The sequence below is a fragment of the Malus sylvestris genome, chromosome 6 (genome assembly GCF_916048215.2).
Source record: "Malus sylvestris chromosome 6, drMalSylv7.2, whole genome shotgun sequence".
NCBI lineage: Eukaryota > Viridiplantae > Streptophyta > Magnoliopsida > Rosales > Rosaceae > Malus > Malus sylvestris.
The window spans coordinates 30,541,197-30,556,502 of record NC_062265.1 but is presented as its reverse complement, the minus strand read 5'-3'; the positions used below and the strand labels follow the sequence as shown (position 1 = coordinate 30,556,502).

The window sequence follows — 15,306 nt, the reverse complement described above, 5'->3', positions numbered from 1 at the left end:
CAAATTTTAAAAAGTAATATTTAATATGAAAATTAACTAGAATTAGGTGAAATGACACATGACAAATGATTAGGTATATGGTTAACATACACTATAGTTATGGCAGTGAGCAAAAATTTCGGAGAAGGATTCTCTTCCCTTCTATTTTTTGTCTTATTGTTTATATAAAAAAATTAATTTAAAATGTTAACGTAGTTTAACCGTAATTATTTAAGTAGAATGAGAGGAAATGAGAGAAAGATTAGAAGGATAAATAATCTTTCTCACCTACTGGGCCCACTAACTCGCCTGCGGGGCCCACTGACTCGCCTGCAAGATTTTACCATCTGTCGACTGTCAACAAATAATAAACCAATCACGTGACCCACTTCAGGGACGCAGGCCCACTGGTCCCGTGAAAGAGACGAGAAACGAATGGGGCCCAATTGTTTTAATGCTAACCAGGCCACGGGCCCACCGAAATTAGTATAAATAGTATCCGTTTTTGATAAAAGTTAAGAAGGTAATGCCGGCATTGGGCATATTGCTGTTTTTTTTATGTCCTCATCACCAACGTTTAAAGCGCAAACTTTGTGCAATGACCAACATCTCCCCTCAAAGTTCCACGTGTTGTTGAATGTATTGGAGCAGTGACAGAGCCAACATCGGATCATTGGTTGTTCTTAATCTCAAAAACTTCGAAAATTCTATGTTTTGACCCCTTTAAACAACTAAGGTAAACTAAATTACAACTCTCTTCTCCTACTCATTCTATTTTCCTCTATCATATTTGTTAACCTTTTTTCTCTTCTTGTATGCGACTCTACTGTGCGATTATGTGCTTGATGAAATACTTTAGTTGATAATCTTTGACAGTCTTCAACTTTACTCTACAGTATCCTGCATTCACCATAAACAAACCTCTACAATAATAGTAGTTGTCAACATATGTTGGCATAAACTTTCGACATATGTTGACAGTAATTGACATGTGCTTATAATGTGCTTGATGAAATGGCTCAATAAAACATTTTTTATTGATATTATGACCCTATTATTTGGAAATCATGTCGGATGGCATTTTCGGTAAATTGCAATTGATTTCCAAGTTGTGCACGGGAGGAGTGTACTAACTAAGTAATAGAAGGGTAGGAAGATTCGTGGAAGTGGGATGGAGTATCTTGTGATTTTGGACATTTTGGACATTTCGGACATGCATGCACGTAGCACGGTGTGTTACTTGTTCTCCTTACAACGTTTATTAGTCCTTTTGGAAATGTTTGTAAAAATCCACTTTATGATGTTGATGTAAAGACAAAAGATACGTTATTATGGAGAAGAGATTTTTTAATATGTCCGAAACACGAGCACATACGTTAGAAGTCACCATATGTTTATATGGTGTATCATTTCATTATCGTATATTCCCGTGTTCCGACACGCTAAAAAAATATTTTATGACATTTTCATTTCATGACATGTTCTTGTGACTGACTTGAGAATGTTGACGAATCTTTAGATCGACCGTACCCAAAGCGCTAGGCAATTGATAAGGCAAATTCGATTTATTTTCAATAACTAGCGTTTTATCGTCGTAATAGATAAGGCACCGAACGAGTTGCCTTGTCGATTGGGAACGTATCGACTGGAAACGTGATAAATGTGGAAGGACATTTTTTTTATCCTTTCATTTTCTCTGTAGTTTTAACCTTATTCAATTCATACACCAATGATTGTGTTTTATTTTCCACGTGGAACCTTATTAAATCATGAGAAATGCTAAAGAGGCTTTTTTAAAAGTAAAACTTTCAATGGACTTTCTATTACCTTATATTTTTTGCACTATGTTTTATAATATTAACATAAAAATTGACGTAAATAGTGAGATGTTAGAAAGTCCATGCACATATTATAACATGGTAAAGGACTTCATGTTTCCTGAATAAAAAAAGAAGAGACTTTAGGTTTTTTCCTTAAGGTAACAAGGTTCATTGCCATGGCAGCTGTATTATTTTTATTATTGTAAGTGATATTCTATATTACGGAAATGAGAGTTTAAGGGCTCGTTTGGATGTGCTTTTAAAATGACTGAAAACGTTTTTGATGAAAATATTTTTGGAAATAATCTTTAGTAAAAATAGTAGTAAATCCTAGAAAAGCACCTAAAGTGCTTCTTGGAAAAAGTACATAACTGGTGCTTCTTGTAGAAAGCACTTAAAATGTTTTTGAAACCTAAAAACATTTTCTCTAAAAACGCTTTCAGTCATTTTAAAAACACATCCAAACAATCCCTAAATCTAAAACGTAATGAGTTGATGAGGAAGACCTTAATTTTCAGGGCACTTCATCACTTGCCATCCCAATTTATTAGAAACACACTGTTCATAAGTTTTTAAACATTAATATACTAATTAAAATCACCACTCAATTGACTCAAAATGTCTTTGGTAATCATCATCCAACACTTTGAACTCCTTAATTAGCTTGCGAATTCCTCATAAATCCGTGAAATTCCCGTTTATAAATGACAATAATGTTGAAAATTTCGACAATGGTATTTGCTACATAACCTGTATTCGCAAAAGTGATTAACTATGTACGAATTTTGGCTTGCTATCTACTAAACTTGTGCACAAATCTCGTTACTTGCTATATATTTTTTTCTTTCTGACAAACGATAACGTTAATTGGTTAATTGTTAGTTATTAGGAGAGAAAAGAATTTGTGAGAATCAAATCCGCACCAAAATGCATAAATATTATTACTTTCACCAGACCAGGGTGAAAGACAATAATCATGAATCACATGACTAGCGTGACAAAACAAGCACAAGGACCCACTGGACATATAAGCTGATGAGTGATCCTCCTTTCAGTTGAAAAAATAGCAACCAAAAAAAAAAGCAAACAACGACATCCATTTGGCCGCTCGACCAGCCCCTATCAATCGTTTTGAACGCGCTTTCACGGGCCCACGCGCCATCATCTCCTATCCCTAACGCTCTCCCGTCTCCTCCTGCACCTGCGTGAGTGTGTCCAGCGTGAAAGCAGTGTGACAATGAAAGAAGAAGCCCCAGAAAAAGATGGCTTTTCGGGTCGACGAAGAAGCATCCCGGAAGCAGCCAACTTTTTAATAACCGATAGCAACAGCGTACATGCGCACCGCAAACAGTACTTGTATTGTACCAAGTTTTGGATTTTTCTCAATTATTACCGCATGTATTATAATAATTATTATTATTTTATCCATTCTATTTTCTGCTATTTATATCTGTGGATCATTAAAATTAATTGTATAGCCGGCTTATCGAATGTTGTGGCTGTTCTTTATGTTTGTGTAGTGGCAGTGGCACAGCCAGTGCTTCTCAGAGCTTGTTACTGGTGAGCTTGGTGTTGCTGGGTTTCGATAATGTCGCTGAAGAGGCAGCAGGATGATGGCAGGGGTCGGTCGGATGGGACTGGTAGTCCGGAGGACAAGCGTAGGAAGACCACTTTCCAGAGGTTTGAGTCTGTAAATCTTATTTGGGATAGAATATGAGTTGGCCGGGTTTTGTTTGGCTCAAGATAATGGAAATTGGATATTGATATAGGTGTTCTTAAGTAAAAGATAAACTAGTTTACTTTTGATATCGATGTGTGGACTGTGTTACGAAATTGGTTGTTCAATTCAATCACAAGTTGACATGAATTCTCGCCTTTGGTTCTTGATAACTATGATGTACTAATAAAGTAATACTATAGTGTATAGACCAAAATAAACTGATGATAGTTTTCACATCTGTTTTCTTTCTAAGTTTCTAATGCATTCATTACTGGTTTTCAGCGTGGTTCTGGAAACGATGAGATTGCACAAAGTCCAGCACTTACTGGAGCCACTTCTTGAGCGTTTGATTCGTAAAGTTGTAAGTGTTTTCCTGTTATGAGTACACCCCTTGGTATTCAATTTTCTTTAACTAAAACCCATCATGATAAATTTCTCTAACAAAAACCCAATGACTAGGCTCAAACTAAACAATTCCATAATTAAGTTTGACTTGACAAAATTTGTATTTTTGAATGTCTAAATTACCCCAAATAACACTTTGGGTCTCTCACTTATTATCTACATTTTTCATTCAATTAAATGTCTTCAAATACCTTATGGGGACTTGGAAAAAATTTAAATGTCATGATTCCTATGCATTTAATAACAAAAATTTACATGATACCGATGTTCCTTGTATAATTGTTTTCACATGATGCTAACAGGTAAATTAGTATATCCTACAAATATAAAAAAGTTATTTTATTCAAAATGATCAATATTTAAAATATAACATAGGTGAATTATTTTGCACAACATATATATAATAGCAATATAAGTTCCTAGTAAATTATGTAATGATACATGCAAAATAATTTACCTACAAAATAAATAAATATTTGTATTCAAAATTAATTAAATACCAATATTTTGGAAAAAAATATAAAACAATTTACCTACATGCAAAATAATTTACCTTAATAATATAAAAGAATGTCGATTGATTGCACACTCTATATAATACTAACAAAATGTGGCTAGTATATATGTAATATCACATGAAAAATAATTTACCTACAAAATAAATAAATGTTTTTAGCCAATTGATTTAAAATGAATTATTTACATATTATTTTACATAAAATATAGATAAATTATTTGCACGCATATATATAATTTTAACAAAATATGCCTAATACATACATGCAAAATAATTTACCTATAATGATTATCAAACAAATAAAAGAAATGAAACATATGATGGTAAGAGAAGTATAAAGTAGACAATTTTATAATAATAAGGCACTTATTTCCCACAATTATGGAGGATAATTAAATTCATTAACATAATTAGAATGTTGTGGCACAATTGTAAATAGTTTGAAAATAATAGTTATATATTTGTTTACATGGCAGTTTACTTCAAATTTGGGTTATATTTAGATGTTTAAAATGAGATGAGTTTTTTTTCAAGGAAATAAGTGTTGCATGGACTTATATCTAAAGAACCCATTTCTTTATGTATTGGATTAAGTAACTGTGTAATTTCCACCATTGAGCTCGAAGCCTCGAATCATGTACGCGATTTTGCTCGACTGTATATAACTGTAATCAAGGATTTAAATATCGAAAGCCGATATTTTCGTTTTTTTGAGTTATCGATATTTTAACAAGTATCCAATGAGTTATCGTCAAAATATCGCGATATTATCGATAATATCGCGATATTAACTATAATATCGCGATGGAGTAATTAGGTTTTCATCCTTATTTTTACTACTCTATTGATTAAAACCTTATTACTTTTCAATTTTTGATCAAGGTCCTTTGTATTAATAATATCATTAATTATTTCAATAATAAAATATTTTTTATTTCTAAATATATTCATTTAATATTAAAAATGTTACAATTAGTATATTTATATTTATGGCTAAATTTTTTATCATATATTTTTATTTTTAGTTTGTACCCATTTTTAATTTGCAACCCTTTTTTAATTTGTACCAATTTTCCTTTCAATTTTAATTTGTACCCATATATTAATTTCTTTTTGTGCCCATATTTTTTAAAATTTTATTTGTATTGTACCCATATTTTTTTATTTATTTGTACCCATTTTTATTTTTGCTAAATGTACCCATTTTGAAGAATGTACCCATGTTTTGATACAATAATTTTTTGGTTATTTTTTATGAATGTACCCATGTTTACACACACACACACAATAGTATATTTATATTTTAATATTTGTAATCCCACAAATTATGTTTTTTATTTAAAATCTCATTACTATAAACAACTATAAATTTTAATTTTTAATTTAAAAAATATAGTAACGTACATAGAAATAAATTATCAATTAATTTTAGGGACTTGGATCAAAAATTGAAAACCAACAAAGTTTCAGTCAAAGATTATTCATAACTAGGGACCGCATCTAAAGTCTCCCTATCGCGATATTATCGCGATATGACATCCAAAAATTCTTAAAATTTTCTGAAAAGTCTCAATTTTGAGACTAAAGGGATTTGAACCCCCTCCCATTTGAGTCCTTAACGCCTTAACCACCATATCACTTATGTTGTTGTGATAATATGCTACTATATTTATATATATTGTTTTGTTTTGAATTCTTTTTACAAGAAACAAATTTGCACATATTCCAAATTTTTTGTGGTATTATATTTTAAATTGTGTCAATTAATTACTTAGTCAATGGCATGTGGTTTTTAATTTTTCTATTTTTTATTTGGTCACTTACATAGGGCTGGAAAAAATTCCCGAAAATCCCAAACCAAACCGAAAAAGTCCCAAACCCAAACCGAAAAATCCCAAACCAAAACCATCCTGAAGTTCGGGAATCCCATCCCGAAAAATACCGAAATTTTCGATATGGGATTGGTTTCCAAATCCCATTTGTTTGGTAATCCCGAAAAATACCGAAGTATTCGGTTTCCTATTGACTTTTGGGTTTTGGTTCTTGAAAACCATTGCCATGGTTGCTGACTACTCTTCACAATACACTTACTCTACAAATAGAGATGATGAAGATAGTGAAAATTTTGAATCTCATAGGAACTCTATGTGGTACTAAGTCACTCATGTATCTTACCATGCAATGTATAAAGTGTAAAATATTGTACTAATTAATTATATATAAATGATTATGGTGTGTTTAAACTTCTTTCATTAATTACTACATATTTTCTACATTCACAATGTTTGCCAGCTCGCTATATAATCAACTTAAATCAGTTAAATCCATCATGCAATGCATTTCCTTCCAATTTTTTGTGATAAACTAATAGATAATTGACTAAATAAACATCCTGCAAAGTTTCAATAAAAATTTCCAAGTTTTTCTTACAATTTCCGTGGTTTCCATGTAATTTTTATCGATATCGATATTATCCTGATATTTCCATCGATATTTCCGTGTTTTCGGACTACCGATATTTCCGATATTACCGATATTTTCTTCCTTGACTGTAATACAGTTTTGTCTGTTTGAAGGGGTTGTATGTGATTTTTGAACTTCGTAAGTACACGACTGTACTAAAATCAATTAACTAAACTGGGCCGTTGTAAGGTTGCTGGAAATTGTAAAATACCACCATGCTTTGCAGGGTGCAGCTAACGTGCATGGCAGCCCACTTTGTGGTCGCACTTGCTCTAGCCTGACACCATCTCATTATTCTGCGTGTTGGATGTCAAGATAAAATGGATTCACATTCATTCTCTAAATTTTCTTAGGCCTCAAGTATACCTTTGAGGGTTATATTTATTTACTTCAATTTGATGTCCCTGCAAATCGTAATATAGTAATTTATTTTGACGTTGCAGTTCAATACATGCATGCATACTCGATGCATCCTTTTAGTTTCCATCGGTGCTGCAGCTTTAATTGAATGTTATATAATTTTGCTATGTATTTTCAGGTTAAAGAAGAAGTTGAGGTGGCCCTAAGAAAGCATTTGAACAGTATGAAACAGTAAGATGATACTATAAACTCTAAAGCTTTGAGATGTAGCAATTTAGGGCCAAAATCCGTAGTTTCACCTTGCCATACAATAGTTTTATTTATGTTTTACGTTTCTATTCAGGAATTGTGGGAAAGAGACGCATCATTTTGAATCAAGAATCTTAAAGCTACAGTTCTTAAATAATATCTCTCTTCCGGTATTTACTGGAGCTCGGATTGAAGGAGAAGAATGCTCTAGTGTACAAGTAGCTTTGGTTGATTGCTTTAGTGGACATATTGTCAAATCTGGGCCTGAATCTGCAGCCAAGGTGGAGATTGTTGTTCTCGAAGGTGATTTTGACGGTGAGGAGGGTGACAATTGGACACTTGAAGATTTCAAGAATAACATTGTAAGAGAGAGGGAAGGAAAGAAACCTCTTCTTACAGGAGAATCAATTTTGAATCTTAAAGATGGAGTTGCTCTTGTGGGTGAGATTTCTTTTACTGATAATTCAAGCTGGACAAGGAGCCGTAGGTTCAGGCTAGGTGCAAGAGTTTTAGATAACTTCGATGGAATTAGAATAAGAGAAGCAAGGACGGAATCCTTTATTGTCAGGGATCACCGTGGAGAATGTGAGTTCTTCTCATTTGGTTTCCTTATATATAAAATTGTGTCTCTAAGGTTCTTGCTAGAATAATGATACTAAGATCGAGTGTTCCTTCACTTTCCATTGTCGGGATTATGCGCTCTGAACTGTGTTCATCGGACTGGCCAAGTAGTTAAACAAAAAATTTCACTGTAAAAGTTATCCGCATATCTGCATATCATCATAATATCTCCTTATATTGGATGTAGTTACCTTCTTATATTTTCATTTTGCCTTATCATGCATGGCTCATTGCCTCCAGATTAGGATCAGCTAACTAAAAATGCAATATTATAACCTGAGTTACTTCTGGTTCTGCAGTGTACAAGAAACACCACCCTCCATGTCTGCTTGATGAAGTATGGAGACTAGAAAAGATTGGTAAGGACGGAGCTTTCCACAAGCGGTTGAGTCGGGAAAACATCAACATCGTGAAGGATTTTCTCACCCTACTCTTCTTAAACCCTTCAAGGCTCCGGAATGTAATTACTGCCTTTTCTTATCTTGGTTAAATTTACTTTTCCAATGCTTAATAGTTTACGCTGCGAAGTTTGAAGCTTAGTTGTCATCTTGTGCATTTAAATGTTTCATCAAAAGGAAATTCTACTTGTTTCAGCAGCCTTTTTTCAACCCTTCACAAGTATTCTAGTGATTGTAAGGGTTTTTTTGGGTGAAAATATGCAGATCCTTGGGACAGGTATGTCCGCTAAGATGTGGGAAGTCACTGTGGAGCATGCTCAGACATGTATACTCGATAAGAGGATGTACTTGTACTGCCCTCCCAGTTCACAGCCCACTGGTGTGGCCTTCAACATTGTGGGGCAAGTGATGGGACTTCTGTTGGAGCGTGAATATGTTCCTATTAGTAAGCTGGCTGAAGCACAGAAGGCACGCTACCTATCACCTCAGTCCACTCGCTTTCATATTTTTTCCATTTTATTTTCTCATGTCATGTCTGATTTCGTATGATCAAATATTTTTTTTAGGCTGATGGCCAGCACTTGGTCATTTCTGCATTTCAACACTGGGAAGAAGTAGTCCCGTTTGAAGATGAAGCCTCTCTTATAGCTGCTGCTTCCAACTTCACTAATGTTCTTCACACATCGAGCTCTCCAAGGTCAGAGGATCTTGAAGGAAGCAAGTTTTTGGCTTCTCAAAAGATTGATGGATTTGATTATGCACAGCCATCTGCCTCTTCTCCAGATATCATCTCTTCCATGTACTCGGTGGGTAGCAGCAGTGGCTTGGATGATTATTCCTTGCACAACATTGACGGACTTGGTCTTAGATATGACCAGACTCTGAGTTTCCCAGGTCAAGTCGCGAACTCCCTGATCTGCGACTCTGACCCCATGGTCCAAGCTTTATTTGATGAGGATCATCTGCAATTTTTCGATGCTGATCTGCAGTCCCAGAACATTAGTTCAGAATCACAAGACCTACAAAGCGCTGTAGATGGCTTCTTGTTGAGGCGTTCTACAGCTGTTGCCATATCTGATAGGGCTCAGATGAGATGGACAAAGCTATTCAGTGTGCTGAAGTGGTTCTCAATTAGGAAGAGCGTTGCTCTGAAACGAAGATTTCGTGATATTCAAAGATACTAGTAATCTAATGCGAAAGATTGTTTGGTTACAGTTGCATATACCGTTTAGCGCTGCCCGTATGGTACTTACGTGTGCAGGTAGAGAGAGATCTCTTCGGAGGTTTTGTCAGATGTTAAATGTATCTGGTAGTTCATGTTCTTACCAGTTTCTTAGTTCTCTTGGCCAGTGGCCAGAGAAATAAACTCTCATATCAAGTTGTTAGCTTGTAAATATGTACGTGCTTCTACATAATTTGAATGAAATGGATTTCATTCAAAGTATCCATTTTATAGCTTTCTCTCTTCATTTAAGCGAGTTTTCGTGTATTTACCTTGTTCTTAACTCGAATTTGGAGTTGTTGGGACCATTGCAGAAACCAATGCCCTGTTTGGGAATGTTTTGGAAGGGCCAAAAGCGCTTCCAGATAACCAAAACGTTTTTTTACAGTGTTTGACAGAAAAAGTACTTTTGGATCTTGAAACAATATCTTGTGCTTCTGGTGAAAGCGTTGAAATGCTTCTTACATAAGCGGAAGCAATCCCAAATGGGTGCTATATAATCCATCAGTCCATTCATCTTTACTTGCGTGAAACGAGGGAAGTCATGAATCGGGTAACAGAAAGAAAAAAAGAAAAAAAAAAGAATATGGGATCAACTACAGCTTCCCCTAGTTGATTTGATTCCTAATTGTCTTCACGAATTTGATTAGGATTTTTATTGTGGAACTTACACTCTTCTTTATTCCTAGTTGTTTTCGCATATCCAGCTCAAGGGCACATAAACGCCCACTCCTCCATTTGCCAAACGTTTAGCCTCCAAAGACCTAAAAACCACTCTAGCCACCACCCCTAACACCATCAAATCCATCTACGCACTGGCTGTGCGAATCGAACCCATCTCCGATGGCTACGAAAGCGGATTCAACCAAGCACCAACCCTAGCAGCCTACTTACACTCATTCAAAATAGTTGGCTCGAAAACCCTAGCAGAGCTCATACTGAAGCTCAATGCCTCAGCAGGCTCACCACCTGTCAGTTGTATTGTGTATGATATTCACCGCTTCCATGGGCACTTGACGTGGCCAAAGAGTTCAAAATCTACGGAGCTGTGTTTTTAACCAACTCAGCTTCTGTCTGCTTCATGTACTGGCGTATGGCGGTCTGTCGTTGCTTGTGATAAAAGAAACTTATGGGTTTATTTTTTCAGGTAGGTAATAAATGAGTGACATGGGGTTTTGATATTATCTGCAAAAAATGAACTAAAAATTTAGAAATGTAAAATAAAGAAGAATCATGGAAACTGAATATTTATGAGGAAGTATGCACAAAAATTGTAACGATTACAAAGTGTTTATAGAGATGAGGCATAGTGATTTTCACACTTTCGTTTTCTCCTTCTGTTCTTCTTCTCTTTTTTATTTATTCAATTCAAAAGCTAGGAGGAGAACAACGAAAGAAGAGAGAAGTTCGAAAATCACTATCCAACAAAATTTATAATTGATTTTGTTTAGCAACAGTGTCTTTTCATGATAGTAAGTTAAAGTTGACTTGATATTGTTGTTTATTTAAAAAAATAAAATAATTGATTCAGTGTATGCATAATTATCTCTGTACCATTAAAATGGAGTATTATTGCTTTGATGAAGATATATTTTTTTTTGAGGGATCTTTGATGAAGATATAAACTTCAAGTAAGTTTGGTAAGACTGACAGAAGAGCCAAGGTTCAATAGCATCAGTGTTTTACTTTTCCAAATGAGGATCCTCTCCGGATCCTCATTCTACTTTTCCAATTAGTAAGGCAATTGCAATGAATATATATATATATATTGAAAAGCTGGTGAATGAAATGCTGGGGTTTTGGCCCCTGGCGATGGTGGGTCCCATGGTGCCATCAGCCTACCTGGACCAATAAATTGAAGGAGACGGAACCTGTGGAGCAAGTATCTGGAAGCCAAAAGCAGACCAGTGCACTGGAGAAAAAAGCACTTTAAAGTGTAGTTTATGTCTCATTTGGAAGCATGGCAGAGATTGCTGCTAAACAGGTTGAAGAAATTGCATGGGGAATGAAAGCAAGTGATCTGAATTTCCTGTCGGTTTGCCAGATGACTTTTTGGAGTCAGTAGGTGAAGCTGGATTGGTTGTGCCATGGTGCAACCAACTGGAGGTTCTAGTAAACGGATCCGTGGGTTGTTTTGTGACTGACTGCGGATGGAATTCAACGTTGGAGGGGTTGAGCCTAGGCGGCCGATGGTGGTGATGCCGCAGTGGAGCGACCAGCCGACTAATGCGAAATTTGTAGAGTTGTAGGGGGTTGGAGGAGAGTTGAGAAAAATGAGGAGGGGATTGTGAGTAGGGAAGAGAGAGAGAGAGAGACGTGTGTGAGGGAAGTCATGCGAGGAAAGAGAAGTGGAGAGATCAACTGGAATGCCTTGAAATTAATGGAGAGAGGCTGCGAAGATATCTGTTAGCGTAGGGGGAAAATCAGATGACAACATAAATGAATTTGTAGCAAAGCTTAACTGAAGCATTGCAGAAATTCAGCGTATCGACGTTTTACCTTCATCACATTGTTTACATATAACTCTGCAAAAGAATGTATAACAACAACAACAACAACAACAACAATAAAGCCTTTTCCCACTAAGTGAGGTCGGCTATATGAATCCTAGAACGCCATTGCACTCGGTTCTGTGTCATGTCCTCTGTTAGATCCAAGTACTCTTAAGTCTTTTCTTAGAGTCTCCTTATTCTGCAAAAGAATGTATGTGTGAAAAATTATACACCTGCATGCACTAGCGGAGCCAATGCGGGGGCATTGGCATCCTTTGACCCCAATAACCTTGTCAAGTTATCCCTTTGAAAATTTTATGAACCCGTATAGTAGCACTGCAACAGCAGCTTTGCAGCAGCACGTTGCTTTGTAAACTTATCCCAATAACCTTTTACTTGTAAACTTATCATTTTCTAAACTTCCCTTAAAAAAAATAAAAAATTAATACCTTTCTAATTTAACAAAGCTACGTCGTTTGCATAATGAGTTTTCTGCGTTGAACCTTGCACAAAAGTTGACGGAGACAAAGAGGGACAGACAATATCCCTTGGTGTACTTGCTAGTGAAATTAACATTGATTTTAACTGTTGCGACTGCTTCAGTTGAAATAGTTTTTTCGGTGATGAAAATTATGAAGAATCCACATCTTAATAAGATGGGTTGAATGATAGTTTGGTTGTGTACATTGAGAAAGATGTTTTTGGTTCTATTGATAAAAATGTTCTGATTCTATGTTTCTAAAATATGAGAACACACCGTGGACAATTATAAATGAAAGTATGATAGAATTTTTAAAGCTATTTTTTGACCCCATCGTTTTAAATTCCTGGCTCCGCCACTGCCTGCATGCCTTTCTATAATATTTGTATAAAAGCCAAAGTTATGGAAGACGATGGAAGCAACCTAACACAAACCTTCAAAATCCCGACTGGTGCCAGTTACTCTTGAAGTTTACTATCTTTTGCATCTTTACATACTTCTCCCTGTATAGGAAAACAGATAACGAGACTTGTGTTAGCACCAAATGGTTCAAATATTTCAAATTCTTAAGCGTTTCTGTGAAAGTTGATAGCTGCTGTTAGCAGACTGTTTTATGTCTAACATAAGCTTATGGTTCCATTCCCATTCGGATTCAATTAAAGGTGTGGAACGGTAATAGAACTGAAATCCATGCAAATGAACGGTGCTTACCTTGTTCTTCTTTCGCAACTCTAAAACCTCTTCTAGGGGTGGCCGGCCTAATGCAAAAACAGGATACTGACATCATCTAACAGAAGTTTATATTAATCATAAGATATCTGGGCAGCAGAGTTAACAAATTAGCATACCTGTGATTTGAAGACGATATTTAGCCCAAACGCCATATACAGCACCAGCTATTGTTGCAATCTGTGAATAAATTGTTTTCCCATTAGACCCCCAGATAAAGATAACATACGTACATCATTTAGTTCTACATGGCGGAAAAGTAGATGAATCAAAAAAGGAGACTCACAGGTTCGTATTTGGTTATGGCATATACCCATCCGAGCCCCACTTGCTCGTAGAGCTTTCTGAATGCCTGCAGAAGTTTTCATCAGCTCTATCCATCTCCTGGACAACTCAAGGGAAAACTGTATTCAAAATAGGGAGCTCAAACATGGCACGAAAAGGGGCTTACTTCGACATCAGTGACCACAGTTCCATTAGAGAGGATGGCATGAATGTTTCCCATAACCTAAACAAAACACAAGAAATTGTCACTAAGTTCTGATATATTTGTCCAAAACATATCATATCATCTTTCTATGTTTCAAGCCAGGAAGTTTTTCACATAAACTTCACGAAGTCCTAAATCTTATTCTACAAGGTCAAATTGGATATAAAAAAGAGGAAATACTGCCAATGCTATAATTTGGTTTCGTAAATCTTAGCATCAAATTTCAATAACGCAAACTTACAGTCTTGTAGTCCAGCCCTTGATTCTCCTCTGGCGAGTAGTCATCTGAACTTATGTCAATAAACTTGATGGTACCATATCGCTTATTTCTCTCTCTCAGCATGTCCACCTGCCAATATAACGCAAACTTCAGCACACTCGAAACCATCAAGAACAAAAGGACTTTGTAGCTTCATCAGTACGAAACTCATCAAACAAACACTAATTACATTATAAACAGAAAAGTAACAACAGGGATATATAGACGGGTGTTTGAAGGTAAGGATCGACCTCTCGCATGCACAAGGGGCAATCCCCGTCATAGAGCATTTTAATCTTCCAATTCTGAGGTGTTTGTTCTTGATCATTTTCTTTCTTTGGAGTCAAAGGATCTGCAGCTGCCCCACTTATAGCCCTGACGGAAGACTTAAACCCTACAAATACATTCATACATAGACACATATATGCATCATAAACTGAACTATTTGCAAACCATAAAAATTTCTTCTTGATTCCTTGGTCTCATATAAAACCAAACCAACAGAAATAGACTAAACCTAATAACCCCGGACATTGTTCGGCTACATACTACCAATCACACGTTGACACATGTGCATAGATAACCCAATAAATTATACATAACGAAAAATTTATACGCACATATCAAACTATGATCGCCAGGAAAACAAGAATTAAATGAGAATGGCATTGCGAAACAAAAATTTCTACTAAACAGACAATAAAGGAGCTCTAAACCGTGTGCGGCTTATTGTCCGTTTAGTGTCTGTGAGATGGGTAAATAGGATAAATCGGTCACAACTCACCAGGTTGGTTAATAGGAGGGGCTGATATGAATCTTTGGGGTTGAATTTGATGGAGCTTGAGTTGTTGGAGAGAGAGAGGAACTGAAGAGAGAGAAGGGTTTCTTTGCCTTCCTCCAATTTTACATGCTGAAGCAGCTGCCCTCATTGCCATTTCTTCTTCTTCTTTCTGTACTCAAATTCAAAGCTTTTGGGATCGAAGTTTAGGAACCAAAAGATTCAGAGTTCGTTTGCTTGGACTGCCCTGGTTCATAACTACCGCGTATACGTGGCAGCCTGTCCGCCACTCACAAACTTGACACGTGGCAGAAGGGAAAGTA

At 35.8% G+C, this 15,306-nt stretch overlaps 2 protein-coding genes and 1 pseudogene across 4 annotated transcripts; 2 read left to right on the top strand and 1 right to left on the bottom strand.

The window, feature by feature from the left end:
* The first annotated feature begins 3,254 nt into the window (after window positions 1–3,254).
* LOC126626238 (calmodulin-binding protein 60 A-like) lies at window positions 3,255–9,987 on the top strand. The gene is made up of 7 exons (XM_050295482.1): window positions 3,255–3,479; window positions 3,802–3,880; window positions 7,443–7,495; window positions 7,608–8,098; window positions 8,434–8,594; window positions 8,797–9,000; window positions 9,099–9,987. The coding sequence occupies exons 1-7, from the start codon at window positions 3,388–3,390 to the stop codon at window positions 9,714–9,716; spliced, it is 1,698 nt and encodes a 565-aa protein (XP_050151439.1). The 5' UTR covers window positions 3,255–3,387; the 3' UTR covers window positions 9,717–9,987.
* Window positions 9,988–11,308: 1,321 nt separating this feature from the next.
* On the top strand, window positions 11,309–12,219 carry LOC126626247 (mogroside IE synthase-like; annotated as a pseudogene).
* LOC126626248 (uncharacterized protein At5g50100, chloroplastic-like) lies at window positions 12,183–15,294 on the bottom strand. Of its 3 annotated transcripts, none has more exons than XR_007624644.1 (9): window positions 14,990–15,294; window positions 14,457–14,599; window positions 14,188–14,295; window positions 13,908–13,964; window positions 13,743–13,808; window positions 13,576–13,636; window positions 13,439–13,485; window positions 13,090–13,230; window positions 12,183–12,479 (listed from the first exon to the last, which is right to left on the bottom strand). XR_007624644.1 is itself a non-coding variant. In XM_050295502.1 (9 exons), exons 1-8 carry the CDS (start codon window positions 15,138–15,140, stop codon window positions 13,186–13,188), a joined length of 678 nt encoding a protein of 225 aa, XP_050151459.1. In that variant the 5' UTR covers window positions 15,141–15,294; the 3' UTR covers window positions 12,183–12,445; window positions 13,162–13,185. The 3 variants fall into 3 exon arrangements, 2 of the variants coding, with proteins under 2 accessions (XP_050151459.1, XP_050151457.1); XM_050295502.1 differs by having other exon boundaries at window positions 12,183–12,445; window positions 13,162–13,230; XM_050295500.1 differs by lacking the exon at window positions 12,183–12,479 and having other exon boundaries at window positions 12,933–13,230.
* Between the last annotated feature and the right edge of the window lie 12 nt (window positions 15,295–15,306).